Source organism: Nerophis ophidion, linkage group LG17 (assembly GCF_033978795.1).
Source record: "Nerophis ophidion isolate RoL-2023_Sa linkage group LG17, RoL_Noph_v1.0, whole genome shotgun sequence".
NCBI classification, from domain to species: domain Eukaryota; kingdom Metazoa; phylum Chordata; class Actinopteri; order Syngnathiformes; family Syngnathidae; genus Nerophis; species Nerophis ophidion.
The window spans coordinates 45631997-45648286 of record NC_084627.1 but is presented as its reverse complement, the minus strand read 5'-3'; the positions used below and the strand labels follow the sequence as shown (position 1 = coordinate 45648286).

The following is a 16290-nucleotide window of genomic DNA, read 5'->3' as shown; positions in this document are numbered from 1 at the left end:
TGTACCCATTCCTTGTTTATTATTTATATAACACAACATATTTTTTGGACTATAAGGCACACTTAAAATCCTTTTATCAAAACTCAACAATGCGCCTTAAAACCCGGCGCGCCGAATGTCTGGAATAATTTTGTTTGTGCTTACCGACCTCGAAGCTATTTTATTTGGTACATGGTGACATAATAAGTGTGACCAGTAGATGGCTCTCACACATAAGAGATATGTGTAGACTGCAATGTGATGGCAGTCACACATAAGAGATACGTGTAGACTGCAATATGACTCAAGTAAACAACACCAACATTTTACATGCTCCATTGAAAATATAGACCATTACACACGGCGCTCAAAAATCTGTCAAAATGTTTTTGGTAAGCTATGAAGCCGCACCGCTAGATGGATTGTACTGTGCTTCAACATACGAGTATTATTATGGTGTGTTTATAAGGGAAGACAATATCTGGCATTTTGTTTCGCAATATTATTCAAAACCAACTTTTCTTACCTTCTGGTACCTGCTGATGTCAATCAATCAATCGTTTATTTATAGAGCCCTAAATCACAAGTGTCTCAAAGGGCTGCACAAACCACAACAACATCCTCTGTAGAGCCCACATAAGGGCAAGGAAAAACTCACACCCAGTGGGACGTCGCTGACAGTGACAATGATGACTATGAGAAACCTTGGGGACCGAAAGCAATGGATGTCGAGCGGGTCTAACATAATGTATATTTGGGATCTGCATAAGTTTGCGTGAGTCCGCTTTTTTAGTCCATGCCGACTCTGTAGTCGATAAGCTTCTTCTTTTTCTCCATCTTCTTGTTATGTTACATTCATCCTCCGCTGTTGCCATTTCTAATATAAAGTAGTGTCAAGTTTGTACTTATATCTGTCAGTAAACTCGCCATGAAAGCGCTAAAACATACCGGTGTAGTGAGTTTACATTATTCACCCAGGGAACTTTAGTTATTAGAGAGTTCCGGTCGGACGGTTTTTCACGGGACACATTTCGGGCGTTGTTGTTGCACTAGTGAGCCGCGGATGAGGAGATGCTGCCTGGTTATTGATTGAAGTAAAGTGAAGTGAATTATATTTATATAGTGCTTTTTCTCTAGTGACTCAAAGCGCTTTACATAGTGAAACCCAATATCTAAGTTACATTCAAACCAGTGTGGGTGGCACTGGAAGCAGGTGGGTAAAGTGTCTTGCCCAAGGACACAACGGCAGTGACTAGGATGGTGGAAGCGGGAATCGAACCTGCAACACTCAAGTTGCTGGCACGGCAACTCAACCAACCGAGCTAAACCGCCCCACTAAGTAAAGTCTGATTGTCATTTAAACAGTTAGCGCCATCTTTTGACACTTCTTCCTCTCCCGTCCTTGCACGCTACACCGCTACACCAGAAATGACGGGGAGAAGATGCTGTTGAAGGTGAGCCACGTAAATAAGACCCGCCCACTAAATGGCGCATCCTACAGCTACTGTCAGAAAGAGACTTAAATATGATGTGTAAAACATCATCTATAAAACATTTTGACCAAAGAACCACCATTACATGTTATGTAGACTACAAGGAAGTATTTTACATTTAGAAAAACATAATATGACCCCTTTGATGCGCCTTTTGTATGAAATTAGACCTGACTGGACCCGCTCATCGGCAGTGCGCCTTATAATACAGTAATATTAAAAATGTTGTGTAATGGCTCGTGTTGTTGCCAATACTGGCTAGTAACGAATATTTTCAGCTGACATTTCTTTTTTTTTACTTCTGGCTATACAGAACAAATGTTGTGCTTTGGTTTCCGCTTATTGTGTTTCTTCTGCGTGTGTGGCAGGACTTGCATGCTCGGAGCAGGAACAGGGCGGGATCATTTGCTTGCTAAACTTCTGAAACTTGGCGCCCTCGAGTGTTAAAGGTTGCCAACACTTACTCCAAATTGTTTTTCCAACCCTCAGGTTATATAAGCATGAAGTATTTGTCCTTGAGAATCAATGGCTCAAGTTTAAGCACGAAAATTGAGCAGCAATAAACAAAACTACTGGATTTATAGACAAACTGTACAGACAAGCCTGCATCACATTTCAAACTCTGTTTCCATATGAGTTGGGAAATTGTGTTAGATGTAAATATAAACAGAATACAATGATTTGCAAATCATTTTATCCCATATTCAGTTGAATGCAATACAAACACAATATATTTGATGTTCAAACTCATTAACTTTTTTTTTTTTTGCAAATTATCATTAACTTAGAATTTCATGGTTGCAACTTGTGCCAAAGTAGTTGGGAAAGGGCATGTTCACCACTGTGTTACATCACCTTTTCTTTTAACAACACCCAATAAACGTTTGGGAACAGAGGAAACTAATTTTTGAAGCCTTGAAAGTGGAATTCTTTCTCATTCTTCTTTGATGTAGAGCTTTAGTTCACCAGTCCGGGATCTCCGCTGTCGTATTTTACGCTTCAAAATGCACCACACATTTTCGATGGGAGACAGGTCTGGACTGCAGGTGGGCCAGGAAAGTACCCACACTCTTTTACTACGAAACCACGCTGTCGTAACACGTGGCTTAGCATTGTCGTGCTGAAATAAGCAGGGGCGTCCATGATAACGTTGCTTGGATGACAACATATGTTGCTCCAAAACCTGTATGTACCTTTCAGCATTAATGGTGCCATCACAGATGTGTTAGTTACCCATGCTTTGGGCATTAATACACCTCCATACCATCACAGATGCTGGCTTTTGAACCTTGCGCCCAAAACAATCGGGATGGTTATTTTTCTCTTTGTTCCGGAGGACACCACGTCCACAGTTTACAAATATAATTTGAAATGCGGACTCGTCAGACCACAGAACACTTTTCCACTTTGCACCAGTCCATCTTAGATGAGCTCGGCCCCAGCGAAGCCAGCGGCGTTCCTTGGTGTTGTTGATAAATGGGTTTTGCTTTGCATAGTAGAGTTTTAACGTGCACTTACAGATGTAGCGACCAACTGTAGTTACTGATAGTGGTTTTATGAAGTGTTCCTGAGCCCATGTGGTGATATCCTTTACACACTGATGTCGGTTTTTGATGCAGTACTGCCTGAGGGGTCAAAGGTCTGTAATAGTGAAGTGAAGTGAATTATATTTATATAGCGCTTTTCTCTAGTGACAAAGCGCTTTACATAGTGAAACCCAATATCTAAGTTACATTTAAACCTGTGTGGGTGGCACTGGGAGCTGTTGGGTAAAGTGTCTTGCCCAAGGACACAACGGCAGTGACTAGATTGGCGGAAGCGGGAATCGAACCTGCAACCCTCAAGTTGCTGGCACGGCCGCTCTACCAACCGAGCTATCCCGCCCGTAATATCATCTCTTGCGTGCAGTGATTTCTCCAGATTCTTTGAACCTTTTGATGATTTTACGGACCGTAGATGGTAAAATCCCTAAATTCCTTGCAATAGTTCGTTGAGAAATGTTGTTCTAAAACTGTTCGACAATTTGCTTACACATTGGTGACCCTCGCCCCATCCTTGTTTGTGAATTACTTTGCATTTCCTGCAAGCTGGTTTTATATCCAATCATGGCACCCACCTGTTCCTATTTAGCCTGCACACCTGTGGGATGTTCCAAATAAGTGTTTGATGAGCATTTCTCAAATTTATCAGTATGTATTGCCACCTTTCTCAACTTCTTTGTCACATGTTGCTGGCATCAAATTCTAAAGTTAATGATTATTTGCAAAAACAAAAATGTTTATCAGTTTGAACATCAAATATGTTGTCTTTGTAGCATATTCAACTGAATATGGGTTGAAAATGATTTGCAAATCATTGTATTCCGTTTATATTTACATCTAACACAATTTCTCAACTCATATGGAAACAGGGTTTGTAAAATCATGCATTTTTCCCCCCACAGCCAGTCGTGTGGCTGAGGTTAAGGAAACTAAACAGTAACTTTAGTTGGGGCATGGGCGCCACAAGGCCCCCAGGAATGTGAAATGTGCTGGCAGAGCACTATTATTACCCCACGCTGTCACAAATGGCGTCCCCCGAGACTCTGGGGAGTCCAATTTCACCGTTTTTTTTTTAAGAGGACACTCCCTGTTTTTATTGGACGCAGTAAAACAACAAATCAAAGATGAAGAGACAGTGAGCTATGAGATGTATGCAAATTGTTCCTCGTGGGAGCACGTGTTTTTCTCAACAAATACCTCGTCTTACGAAAAAGCAACGAAAAAAACAAGACGGCGCCATCACTATTTTCAGATTTATTTACACATCTACAACTCAAATAGCCCTGGCAGACATATGGCGTCACATAAACGAGGCCCTGGTGAATTAGCTTTATTGCGGCATGAGGAGGACATCTTCTTCTAAGACCTGCATATTGTTTCCATTTCTGATTCGTGCCAATGACTTCCATCTTACCAAACTCCGATTGACTTTCTGTATTACTGCAGCAATGCATCTCGTACTTAAGACGACACAACCGGATATTTCACTATCTTGACGGTACTTGCTCTTTCCCCACACTAATGCCAATAAATTGAACTTCACTGTGATGTCTTTGTTGCTTAACCACTTGAGATGAGGTCGGTGCTCTGGGCCATCTGTCCCAACTTTCAGTCCGTCTGCAAATGTCTGCGCGTAACTAGGCAACCGTTGATGCATGATCCTATTTATGTCAGAAATTAAATCAAGACCGCTCGTAACGTACAAGCAGTTGGGATGGGATTGAACAAGGTTTCTACCAGGGCCGATTATTTGTTCTTCTCAGAGGACAACTGATCTCTCTGCTCCACATTCAGATGTAAAACATTTGCAAAGTCATTGTGTGGCGACTAATTGCTAACTAACACCTGCTTTGGCCTCAAAAATAATGTGTGAACGTTCAGGGATGCCAGCTGATGTGTCAAATAAAAAAAATCTCTGCGAGTAATAATACATCACAACATATATTACTTAAATTATGCACTGCAAATATGCCCTCTATGGAACAATAAAGTCAGGTCTATTTTCATACAAAAGGCACACCGGCTTATAGAGCGCATTAAAAGCCTAATGAAATGAGATTTTCTTATTCAAAAAGGGATAGTAGGTCCATTATATGTGTCATATTTGTTAATTTCGCGATATTGCCACATTTTTGCTGAAAGGATTTAGTAGAGAACATTGACGATAAAGTTCGCAACTTTAGGTCGCTAATAAAAAAGCCTTGCCTTTACGGGAAGTAGCAGACGATGACGTCACCGGTGTGAGGGCTCCTCACATCCTCACATTGTTTATAATGTGAGCCTCCAGCAGCAAGAGAAATTCGGACCGTGAAAGCAACAATTTACCCCTTAATTTGAGCGAGGATGAAAGATTTGTGGATGAGGAAATTTAGAGTGAAGGACTAGAAAAAATAAAATAAAATAAAAAAAATAAAGCGATTCATTGTGAGCGATTCAGATGTTTTTAGACACATTTACTAGGATAATTCTGGGAAATCCCTTATCTTTCTATTGTGTTGCTAATGTTTTAGTGAGTTAAATAGTACCTGATAGTCGGAGGGGTGTGTCCACAGGTGTGTTGACGCCAGTCTCTGAGAGAAGTCACGAAGCTGCAGCAGGACAGAAGCTCCGCTGATCTCCGGTACAAGGCGACTTTTTACCACAATTTTCTCACCAAAACCTACCGGTTGACAAGTGGTCGGGAACCATGTTCGCTTGACTGCTCTGATCCATAGTAAAGCTTCACCTCCGAGAATTTTAAACAAGGAAACACCGTGTGGCTAAAGGCTAAAGCTTCCCACCTCCATCTTTCTACTATGACATCTCCATTATTAATTGAACAAATTGCAAAAGATTCAGCAACACAGATTACCAAAATACTGTGTAATTGCGCGATGAAAAGAGACGACTTTTAGCCGCAAGTGGTGCTGGGCTAATATATGTCCCCTCCAACCAATAACGTCACAAACACGCGTCATCATTCCGCGACGTTTTCAACAGGAAACTCCGCGGGAAATTTAAAATTGTAATTTAGTAAACTAAAAAGGTCGTATTGGCATGTGTTGCAATGTTAATATTTCATCATTGATATATAAACTATCAGACTGCGTGGTCGCTAGTAGTGGGTTTCAGTAGGCCTTTAAAGGATTCATATCATTATTCGCCACGGACTACAAAGGCGGACGAGCGCACATTTTCAGGACTTATGCAGACCCCAAATACAGATCAGCAGGTAGCAGAAGGTAAGAAAAGTTGGATAATATGTCTTAACTTATACACACACCATAATAATACTCCTATTTTGCATATCATTTTTATTAGGGATGCACCGAAATGAAAATTTGTGGCCGAAGCTGAAGCCCAATAAAATTTAAACGCTTGGCCGAAGGCCGAATACCGAATAATGAATGCAGTTTTTCACAATTTTTTTTATATTGCATAAATAGCCTAGAATAAATATTTAGACATGTTTTTCAAATAAAGTTTTTTTTTTATTGAATATTGACATTTTTTTAATATACCAGTAGCCTTTGCTTTTCAAAAAAAGCACAGTTTTTCATTTATATTAGGCCTTCAAACAAAACATGCATTCCAAAAAAAAAATAAAGTGCATTAAAGTGGATAAACCCACAACAAATGAATTATTGTCCTTTTGGCAAAAGTCTGCTTAGCCACAGTAGATATGCTAATAATGTAAACAGAAGGCTCAAGTAAATCTCAATTAAGTGTGTGCTTGTAACCTCTTACACTTATACAGGTAGCCTACACAACAGGCTAATAATGTAAACAGAGGCCCCACTAAATCTCAATAAGTGTGTGCTTGTAACCTCATACACTTATACAGGTACACAACATATCCCAACGTCACCGCGTCACTGCACGTTGGTTGATTGCGTCATCGCGTCAAAAAATTGCGTCACACGCCACTATTCGGAATTGTTTTTAACTCATTCCACCGAAGGCTGAATATATTCGGTTACCCATTAATCGGTGCATCCCTAATTTTTATTATTGTGGATATTGCGGTAGTCCAACCTGGTCCTTTGGCTCCTCCTCGCAAAAGGCGTCCCAGACGGAAAATAATGGCTCGCTCATACTCCTTCACGATCTGTGTACAGAGGCAAAACACACAAAGAGCTTGTAAATCCTGCTTTCATGAAATTCAACCTATGTATACCCTGTAATTAGATATGTTTCCTTTTTAAAACAACAACAATACATTCATTAGAACATCGGCTTACCAGTCTTTGGACCAGTGATTCTCAAACTGTGGTACATGTACCACTAGTAGTACGCGGGCTCCATCCCCAGCCAAACAATCACTTAATCAAATATTCAAACTGATTGTATTGTTACAATGGGCACAAATATTAAATATACTTGTCAAATAAAACCTCTGCTTTGTTTTTAATCAATATTTAGGTCTACTTCTGTACTGTATTTTAATGCTGATCATTATGGTGGCGCTTGGGAGAGCCAAGTGTAGTCTGTGGTGGTACTTGGTGAAAAAAGTTTGAGAACCACCGGTATAGACTATCACAACCACGCAAGATTTCAAATAGTAGCCCGCAGAGTGATTGAGAAGCCATACAAATAGAACACTAAAAAATAAAACACGGAAAGGACAAACAAAAACGAATAATAACTGCAGTATCAATAATAACAATAATACCGTATTTTTCGGACTATAAGGCGCACTTAAAATCTTTTCATTTTTTCAAAACTCGACAGGGCTTCTTATAACCCGGTGCGCCTGATTTGGTTGTGCTTACCGACCTCAAAGCTATTTTATTTGGTACATGGTGTAATGATACGTCTGACCAGTATATGGCAGTCGCACAAAAAATACGTGTAGACAAAAAAAACTGCAGCCAAAATGTTTTATGTTCTATTGAAAATTTAGCACATTACACACGGCGCTCAAAAATCTATCAAAATGTTTTTAGTACGACTTTGGTAAGCTATGAAGCCGCACCGCTTGATGGATTGTGCTGTGCTTCAACATAGGAGTATTATTATGGTTTGTGTATGAGGGAAGACATTATCTGGCGTTTTGTTTTGCAATATTATGCAAAAGCAACTTTTTTTACCTTCTGATCTATATTTTGGATCTGCATAAGTCCTCAAAATTTGCGCGAGTCCGCCTTTGTAGTCCGTGGCACTAAAGCAACTTTTCTTACCTTCTGATCTATATTTGGGATCTGCATATCCATCCATCCATCCATTTTCTACCGCTTATTCCCTTTGTGGTTGTTGGTGCCTACCTCAGCTACAATCGGGCGAAAGGCGGGGTACTCCCTGGACAAGTCGTCATCTCATGGCAGGGCCAACACAGATAGACAGTCAACATTCACACTCACATTCACACACTAGGGCCAATTTAGTGTTGCCAATCAACCTGCATAAGTCCACAATATTTGCGCGTGTCCGCCTTTGTAGTCTGTGGAGACACCGTAGTCAATAAGCTTCGTCTTTTTCTTTATCTTCTTGTTATGGGACATTCATCCTCCGCTGTTGCCATTTCTAATATAAAGTAGTGTAAAGTTCTTACAGTCAGTAATGTCGCCATGAAAGTGCTAAAACATACCGGTGTAGTGAGTTTACATTATTCACCCAAGGAACTTTAGTTACTAGAGAGTTCCGGTCCGACGTTTTTTAACGGGACACATTTCCGGCATTGTTGCACTCGTGAGCCACGGATGAGGAGATGCTGCTCCGTTATTGATTGAAGTAAAGTCTGAATATCATTAAAACAGTTAGCTCCATCTTTTGACACTTCTTCCACTCCCGTCCTTGCACGCTACACCGCTACAACAAAGCTGATGGAAAAAAGACGCTGCTGAAGGTGAGCCACGTAAATAAGACCGCCCACAAAACGGCGCATCCTGAAGCGACTGTCAGAAAGCGACTTGAAGATGGTTTGTAAAACATCATCAATGCAACAATCTGACCAAAGAACCACCATTACCTGTTATGTAGACCAGTGGTTCTCAAATGGGGGTACGCGTACCCCTGGGGGTACTTGAAGGTATGCCAAGGGGTACGTGAGATTTTTTAAATATATTTTAAAAATAGCAACAATTCAAAGATCCTTTGTAAATGTATTTATTGAATATGAATGTAAGTTCATAAACTGTGAAAAGAAATGCAACAATGCAATATTCAGTGTTGACAGCTAGATTTTTGTTGACATGTTCCATAAATATTGATGTTAAAGATTTATTTTGTTGTGAATAATTGTTTAAAATTAAGTTCGTAAATCCAGATGGATCTCTATTACAATCCACAAAGAGGGCACTTTAAGTTGATGATTACTTCCATGTGTAGAAATCTTTATTTATAATTGAATCACTTGTTTATTTTTCAACTATTTTTTAGTTATTTTTATATAATTTTTCCCAAATAGTTCAAGAAAGACCACTACAAATGAGCAATATTTTGCACTGTAATACATTTTAGCAAATCAGAAACTGATGACATAGTCCTGTATTTTACTTCTTTATCTCTTTTTTTCCAGCCCAAAATGCTTTGCTTTGATTAGGGGGTACTTCAATTTAAAAAATGTTCACATGTTCATCATTAAAAAAAGGTTGAGAACCACCGATGTAGATCACAAGGAAGTCTTTTACATTTACAAAAAAAAGAAAAAAAGACTCCTTTTTTGCGCCTTATAATCCGGTAAGCCTAATATATGAAAAAAGATCAAAAATAGACTTTTCATCGGCAGTGCGCCTTATAATCCGGTGCGCCCTATTGTCGGGAAAATACAGTATTTACATCGATAACAATAATAATAATCCTAACATCAGTAAAAGTGATTGAAGCAGTAAACAACAAACACACAAACAAATCACTGTTATTATCACTCATTCCCATCACCATCACTGCCATGGATAGAAATAAAACAATAATAGTGTCACAATTGCATTTCATCTCATAAGCTTGACAACCGCAATGCATCTATTATTCACCAGCTGACCTTAATGCACATCCAAATGGAGATTGGCAGTGTGACCACCATGAGGAGAAGAGACATTCCCACCAGCAGCCAGCCACAGAAGCCAATATCAGAGTCTCCATCGTCCAAGGCTGGAAATTAAAAAGAGAAAAGACACACTTAATGTTTTGTAGTCATGCACCAGGGTGGCTAACACTTCCTTCTGTGTTCACTGATCATTTAGCAAGGTTAAAGGCTAGCAGTAATAGCTGCTGCCCTTCCCCGCAGTTGGAGCTTCACTTCAAAACAATGATTGACATGCAATAACAGAATTTTTTGGTCTATAGCAGTGTTTTTCAACCACTGTTCCGCCGCACACTAGTGTACCGTGAGATATTGTCTGGTGTGCCGTCTGAGATTATGTAATTTCATCTAATTGGGGTTAAAAATATTTTCTTGCAAACCGGTAATTATAATCGGCAAATAACGTGCCGTTGTTGAGTGTCTGTGCTGTCTATCAATCAATCAATCAATCAATGTTTACTTATATAGCCCTAAATCACTAGTGTCTCAAAGGGCTGCACAAACCACTACGACATCCTCGGTAGGCCCACATAAGGGCAAGGAAAACTCACACCCAGTGGGACGTCGGTGACAATGATGACTATGAGAACCTTGGAGAGGAGGAAAGCAATGGATGTCGAGCGGGTCTAACATGGTACTGTGAAAGTTCAATCTATAATGGATCCAACACAGTCGCGAGAGTCCAGTCCAAAGCGGATCCAACACAGCAGCGAGAGTCCCATTCACAGCGGAGCCAGCAGGAAACCATCCCAAGCGGAGGCGGATCAGCAGCGCAGAGATGTCCCCAGCCGATACACAGGCAAGCAGTACATGGCCACCGGATCGGACCGGACCCCTTCCACAAGGGAGAGTGGGACATAGTCTAGAGCTCGGCACCAAAACCGTGTAATACTCTTCCATATCAGTGGGTGGCAGCAGGTAGCTAATTGCTTCGCAGAGGTCGGGAACATGGTCTGTTGTGATCACAATATGCAGACGACAGCAGGAGGCAGTGTGCAGGTAAAAAGGTATCTAATGCTTAATCCAAAAGTAAACAAAAGGGGAATGCCACTAAGAAAAGGCACTGAGGCTTGGGGAAGGCTATGCAAAACAAAACTAGAACTGAACTGGCTGCAAAGTAAACAAAAACGGAATGCTGGACGACAGCAGCAGACAGGGTCCACAAAGTACGTCCGTACATGACATGACAATCAACAAAGGATAGCAACAACTTCCAACAGTTTTGATTTAAAAAACAAAGCAGGGGCGTAAGACAAGAACTAAAACACTACACACAAGAAAACACTCAAAAAACTAGCTGGAAAATAAAGACAATACAACATACATCCATAAACGTGGATGCATATGCAAAAGTGCAATATATTCATCTGCACAGTAATCTATTTATTTATATCTGTACCTTATTGCTTTTTTATCCTGCACTACCATGAGCTAACGCGAAACAATTTTGTTCTTATCTGTACAGTAAAGTTCGAAATTGAATGACATTGAAAAGGAAGTCTAAGTCTTCATCCAAAAGTAAACAAAAGGGGAATGCCACTAAGAAAAAGGCATTGAGGCTTAGGGATGGCTATGCAAAACGAAACTAGAACTGAACTGGCTGCAAAGTAGACAAAACCAGAATGCTGGACGACAGCAAAGACTTACAACGTGTGGAGCAGCAGATGGCGTCCACAAATCAGGAGCGCAAAGAACTAAAACACTACGCACAAGAAAAACACCCAAAAAAACTGCAAATAATGCATGCCGTAATGTCGTACTTCTACTCTGAGACAAGACTTATAGTGTTGCAATGTTTTAATTCATATCCAACACTTGCGAGAACGACTTATTATAGTCAATATCGGCTACTGAGTTTCATTTTTTTAATATTTTCTGTTTGAGGTGTGTCTCCGTCCGGACTTTTTCAAAGAAAAAAAATTCGCCTTGGCTTCAGCAAAGGTTGAAAAACACTGGTCTACAGAGGTGATGGTATGCAGTACCTTCCGCATCATGTAAAGCACTGCTTGGACCTACAGACAAAGGTCAAGGGTCAAAACACCATTGTTTTGTTCAAATACTGTGCTGTAAACTTTAAAGGCCTACTGAAATGAGATTTTCTTATTTAAACGGGGATAGCAGGTCCATTTTATCTGTCACACTTGATCATTTTGCGATATTGCCGTATTTTTGCTGAAAGGATTTAGTAGAGAACATCGACGATAAAGTTCGCAACTTTTGGTCGCTAATAAAAAAGCCTTGCCTGTACCGGAAGTAGCAGACGATTTGCGTGTGACGTCACGGGTTGTGGAGCTCCTCACATCTGAACATTGTTTACAATCATGGCCACCAGCAACGAAGGCGATTCGGACCGAGAAAGCGACGATTTCCCCATTAATTTGAGTGAGGATGAAAGATTCGTGGATGAGGAAAGTGACAGTGAAGGACTAGAAAAAAGAAAAGAAAAAGACGAGGGCAGTGGGAGCGATTCAGATGTTATTAGACACATTTACTAGGATAATTCTGGAAAATCCCTTCTCTGCTTATTGTGTTACTAGTGTTTTAGTGAGATTATATGGTCGTACCTGAAAGTCGGAGGGGTGTGGCCACGGTGTGGTGACCGCTAGTGTCTCTGAGGGAAGTCACGTTTCTCGACGAGGCGAATTGAAGGCAGCCGTTGGGGCCGGGCTGAGCTTTTTTTCCCCTTCCTCCACGGTGGAAGCATCTCACGTTCGGGGGCGGCCGGTCGGAGGAGACACTGCCTCTTTGACAGATGCACGAGGAATGACGCAAGCTCCGCTCATGTCTACGGTAAGAGCCGACTTATTACCACCATTTTCTCACCGAAACCTGCCGGTTGACATGTGGTAGGGAACCATGTTCGTTTGACCGCTCTGTTCCATAGTAAAGCTTCACGTCATCTTTCGGGAATGTAAACAAGGAAACACCGGCTGTGTTTGTGTTGCTAAAGGCAGCCGCAATACACCGCTTCCCACCTACATCTTTCTTCTTTGACGTCTCCGTTATTAATTGGACAAATTGTAAAAGATTCAGCAACATAGATGTCCATAATACTGTGTAATTATGCGATTCAAGCAGACGACTTATAGCTGGGATCGGGCTGGAACAAAATGTCCGCTACAATCCGTGACGTCACGCGTACGCATCATCATACCGAGACGTTTTCAACAGGATACTTTGCGCGAAATTTAAAATTGCAATTAAGTAAACTAACCCGGCCGTATTGGCATGTGTTGCAATGTTAATATTTCATCATTGATATATAAACTATCAGACTGCGTGGTCGGTAGCAGTGAGTTTCAGTAGGCCTTTAATGACAATCCCAGACGCCATGGCAACAGGCGCATGCTGACGTCATAATTAGTCTCCGCCCACATATCGATTATGTGTGCGATACACGGTACTGGATGATTAAAATTAATGTTTAAATGAGTATTTTACCCACACAGAATGCCATTTTATGAAGCAAAAAACGGCAGAAATAAGTTATATTTAAGGGCTTTTTAAGGTTTAGGCGTCCGGAGATTGAAACATTACGACGTTAAACGCGAGTAAACATATAAAATCCTAAGTAGTGTTTTACCTTTGTTACCTGATTGGCGTTCCCGTCTTTCTGCAGCTTTCATCGCAACTTCTTCGTCGTCCATTGAAAAGGACTTTCAAAAGGCTTAAAAGACAACAAAGAGTGTAAAGTAACGAGTCTTGTGTCGTTAAACAAGTCGTGAGAGAGAGGTTTGTCTCCTCTTGCCGTGGTTTGTCTTTACCCTGCGCGCAGGCTTTAAGGTTCTGTGACGTAAGCGGCCTAAATGAAACTATTTTGTTCAGGACAGGGAGAAACGCTGGATATTGTATATTGTATGAATTGTTTTAATACAGGTAAAATTCACATACAACTCGTCTATGACTTAGCCTACGTCTTGGGGACGAGTCCAGATTATGCCTGTAAATCAAAACAGAGGTAAAATGTTCTCTCGTCACCAGTCACGCCTTTTTTTCCCTTTTTTTTGTTTTGGCCACAAATTTTATTGATTTCCTCTCCTGCACAAGTGCACAGACTCGCCCCCTTTTCCGCACTCTCTCCATTTTGTTGCACTTATTTAAATGAAGTAATGTTATATTCAAAATATGCACATTGTCATATTACTCAAAATGCCATCCATCTAATCCAGGGGTCTCTAACTCTATTTACTTGGGGGCCACTGGATGCAGAGTCTGGGTGAGGCTGGGACGCAAGAAAAGATTTCTTAAAAATAAATTTCTAAATGTGTTTATTTTTATTTTCAACACAAAATAAAAACACAATATAAATGAACAAAATGAGAATTAAAGGCCATACTGAAATGAGATTTTCTTATTTAAACGGGGACAGCAGGTCCATTCTATGTGTCATACTTGATCATTTTGCGATATTGCCATATTTTTGCTGAAAGGATTTAGTCGAGAACATCCACGATAAAGTTCGCAACTTTTGTTCGCTAATAAAAAAGCCTTGCCTGTACCGGAAGTAGCAGACGATGTGCGCGTGACATCACCGGTGTGAGTGCTCCTCACATCTGAACATTGTTTATAATGTGAGCCTCCAGCAGTGAGAGCTATTCAGGCCGAGAAAGCGACGATTTCCCCATTAATTTGAGCGAGGACGAAATATTCGTGGATGAGGAAATTTAGAGTGAAGGACTAGAAGAAAAAAAAGGCGATTACAGTGAGAGCGATTCAGATGTTTTCAGACACATTTACTAGGATCATTCTGGGAAATCCCTTATCTGCCTATTGTGTTGCTAGTGTTTTAGTGAGTTAAATAGTACCTGATAGTCCACGGGTGTGTTGAGGGAAGTCACGAAGAAGCTGCAGCAGGACAGAAGTTCCGTTCATCTCCGGTAAGTGGCGACTTGATACCGCAATTTTTTCACCGAAAACTGCCGGTTGACATGTAGTCAGGATCCATGTTCGCTTGAACGCTCTGATCCATAGTAAAGCTTCACCTCCGGGAATTTTAAACAAGGAAACACTGTGTGTTTGTGTGGCTAAAGGCTAAAAGATTCCCACCTCCATCTTTCTACTTTAACTTCTCCATTATTAATTGAACAAATTGCAAAAGATTCGGCAACACAGATGTCCAAAATACTGTGTAATTGCGCGATGAAAATAGACGACTTTTAGCCGTAACTGGTGCTGGGCTAATATGTCCTCTCCAACCAATAACGTAACAAACACGCGTCATCATTTCGCGACGTTTTCAACAGGAAACTCCGCAGGAAATTGAAAATTCTAATTTAGTAAACTAAACCGGCCGTATGTGTTGCAATGTTAATATTTCATCATTGATATATAAACTATCAGACTGCGAGGTTGGTAGTAGTGGGTTTCAGTAGGCCTTTAAGTAAATAAATCAATCATAAGTAATAACAATAATAATTAGATTTCTCCAGTCAGCAACAATGTATACACATACTTACTGTGTGAGAAGTGGAGTTTACATTTACGATAACACAATTAGCCCCGAACAGGCTAACATCACGACTAGCATGTTACACGTCCGATTAGCCCAGTGACTCTCTGTCGGAGTATCAGCGCTGGGGTCCAGTGCACCACAGTTTTGTATTGTCACTTGGTCCTTCGGCGGAGTGCTACGGAAGCTACCTGGCCGCTTGTCTCCCTGGCCCGGACTGTGTACAGGGATGCCGGGGTGTGGGGGGGTCAGGCTCTAATGGAAAAGCGGCAAAACGTTTCTCTGCTTGCATCAGGCAAGTGACGTCAATGTTCAGCCCTCGAGAGCCACAACGCTGTCAAGCACCATACATATAGAACTCGCGGTCCGCACTAACATTAAACTTTTATATTAAGGAGGGGGTCGCAAAATAACATAATTGGCCCGCGAGATCCATCCATCCATCCATCCATCCATCCATCTCCTTCCGCTTATCCAGGTCGGGTTGCTGGGGCAGCAGCCTAAGAAGGGAAGCCCAGACTTTCCTCTCCCCAGCCACTTAGTCCAGCTCTTCCCGGGGGATTCCAAGACATTCCTTGGCCAGGTGGGAGACATAGTCTTCCCAACGTGTCCTGGGTCTTCCTCGTGGCCTCTTACCGGTCGGACGTGCGGGTGGCATCCTTAGCAGATGCCCGAACCACATCAACATTCACAATCCCTAAACGTTGAAAGAGCCATATTGGACCAAAAACACACACAAAAAATGGTCTGTATATAAGTCTTATAATAAAGGAAACACGTAATATAAGTGTCTATATTAGCTGTAACAGCCTACTATCAAAATGAGAA

At 41.0% G+C, this 16290-nt stretch overlaps 1 protein-coding gene across 5 annotated transcripts in view; it reads right to left on the bottom strand.

Moving 5' to 3' along the window:
- stom (stomatin) overlaps positions 1-13777 on the bottom strand; it is a 50001-nt gene extending 36224 nt beyond the window's left edge. For 2 of the 5 annotated variants that reach the window (XM_061877052.1, XM_061877053.1), the window contains exons 1-4: positions 13597-13777; positions 11996-12025; positions 9972-10081; positions 7028-7100 (exon numbers count right to left, since the gene is read on the bottom strand). In XM_061877052.1, the coding sequence (XP_061733036.1) occupies positions 7028-7100; positions 9972-10081; positions 11996-12025; positions 13597-13660 (277 nt within the window). In that variant the 5' untranslated portion in view covers positions 13661-13777. The remainder of the gene's footprint in view (positions 1-7027; positions 7101-9971; positions 10082-11995; positions 12026-13596) is intronic. The other 3 variants (XM_061877054.1, XM_061877055.1, XM_061877056.1) reach the window with 3 other exon arrangements.
- Between the last annotated feature and the right edge of the window lie 2513 nt (positions 13778-16290).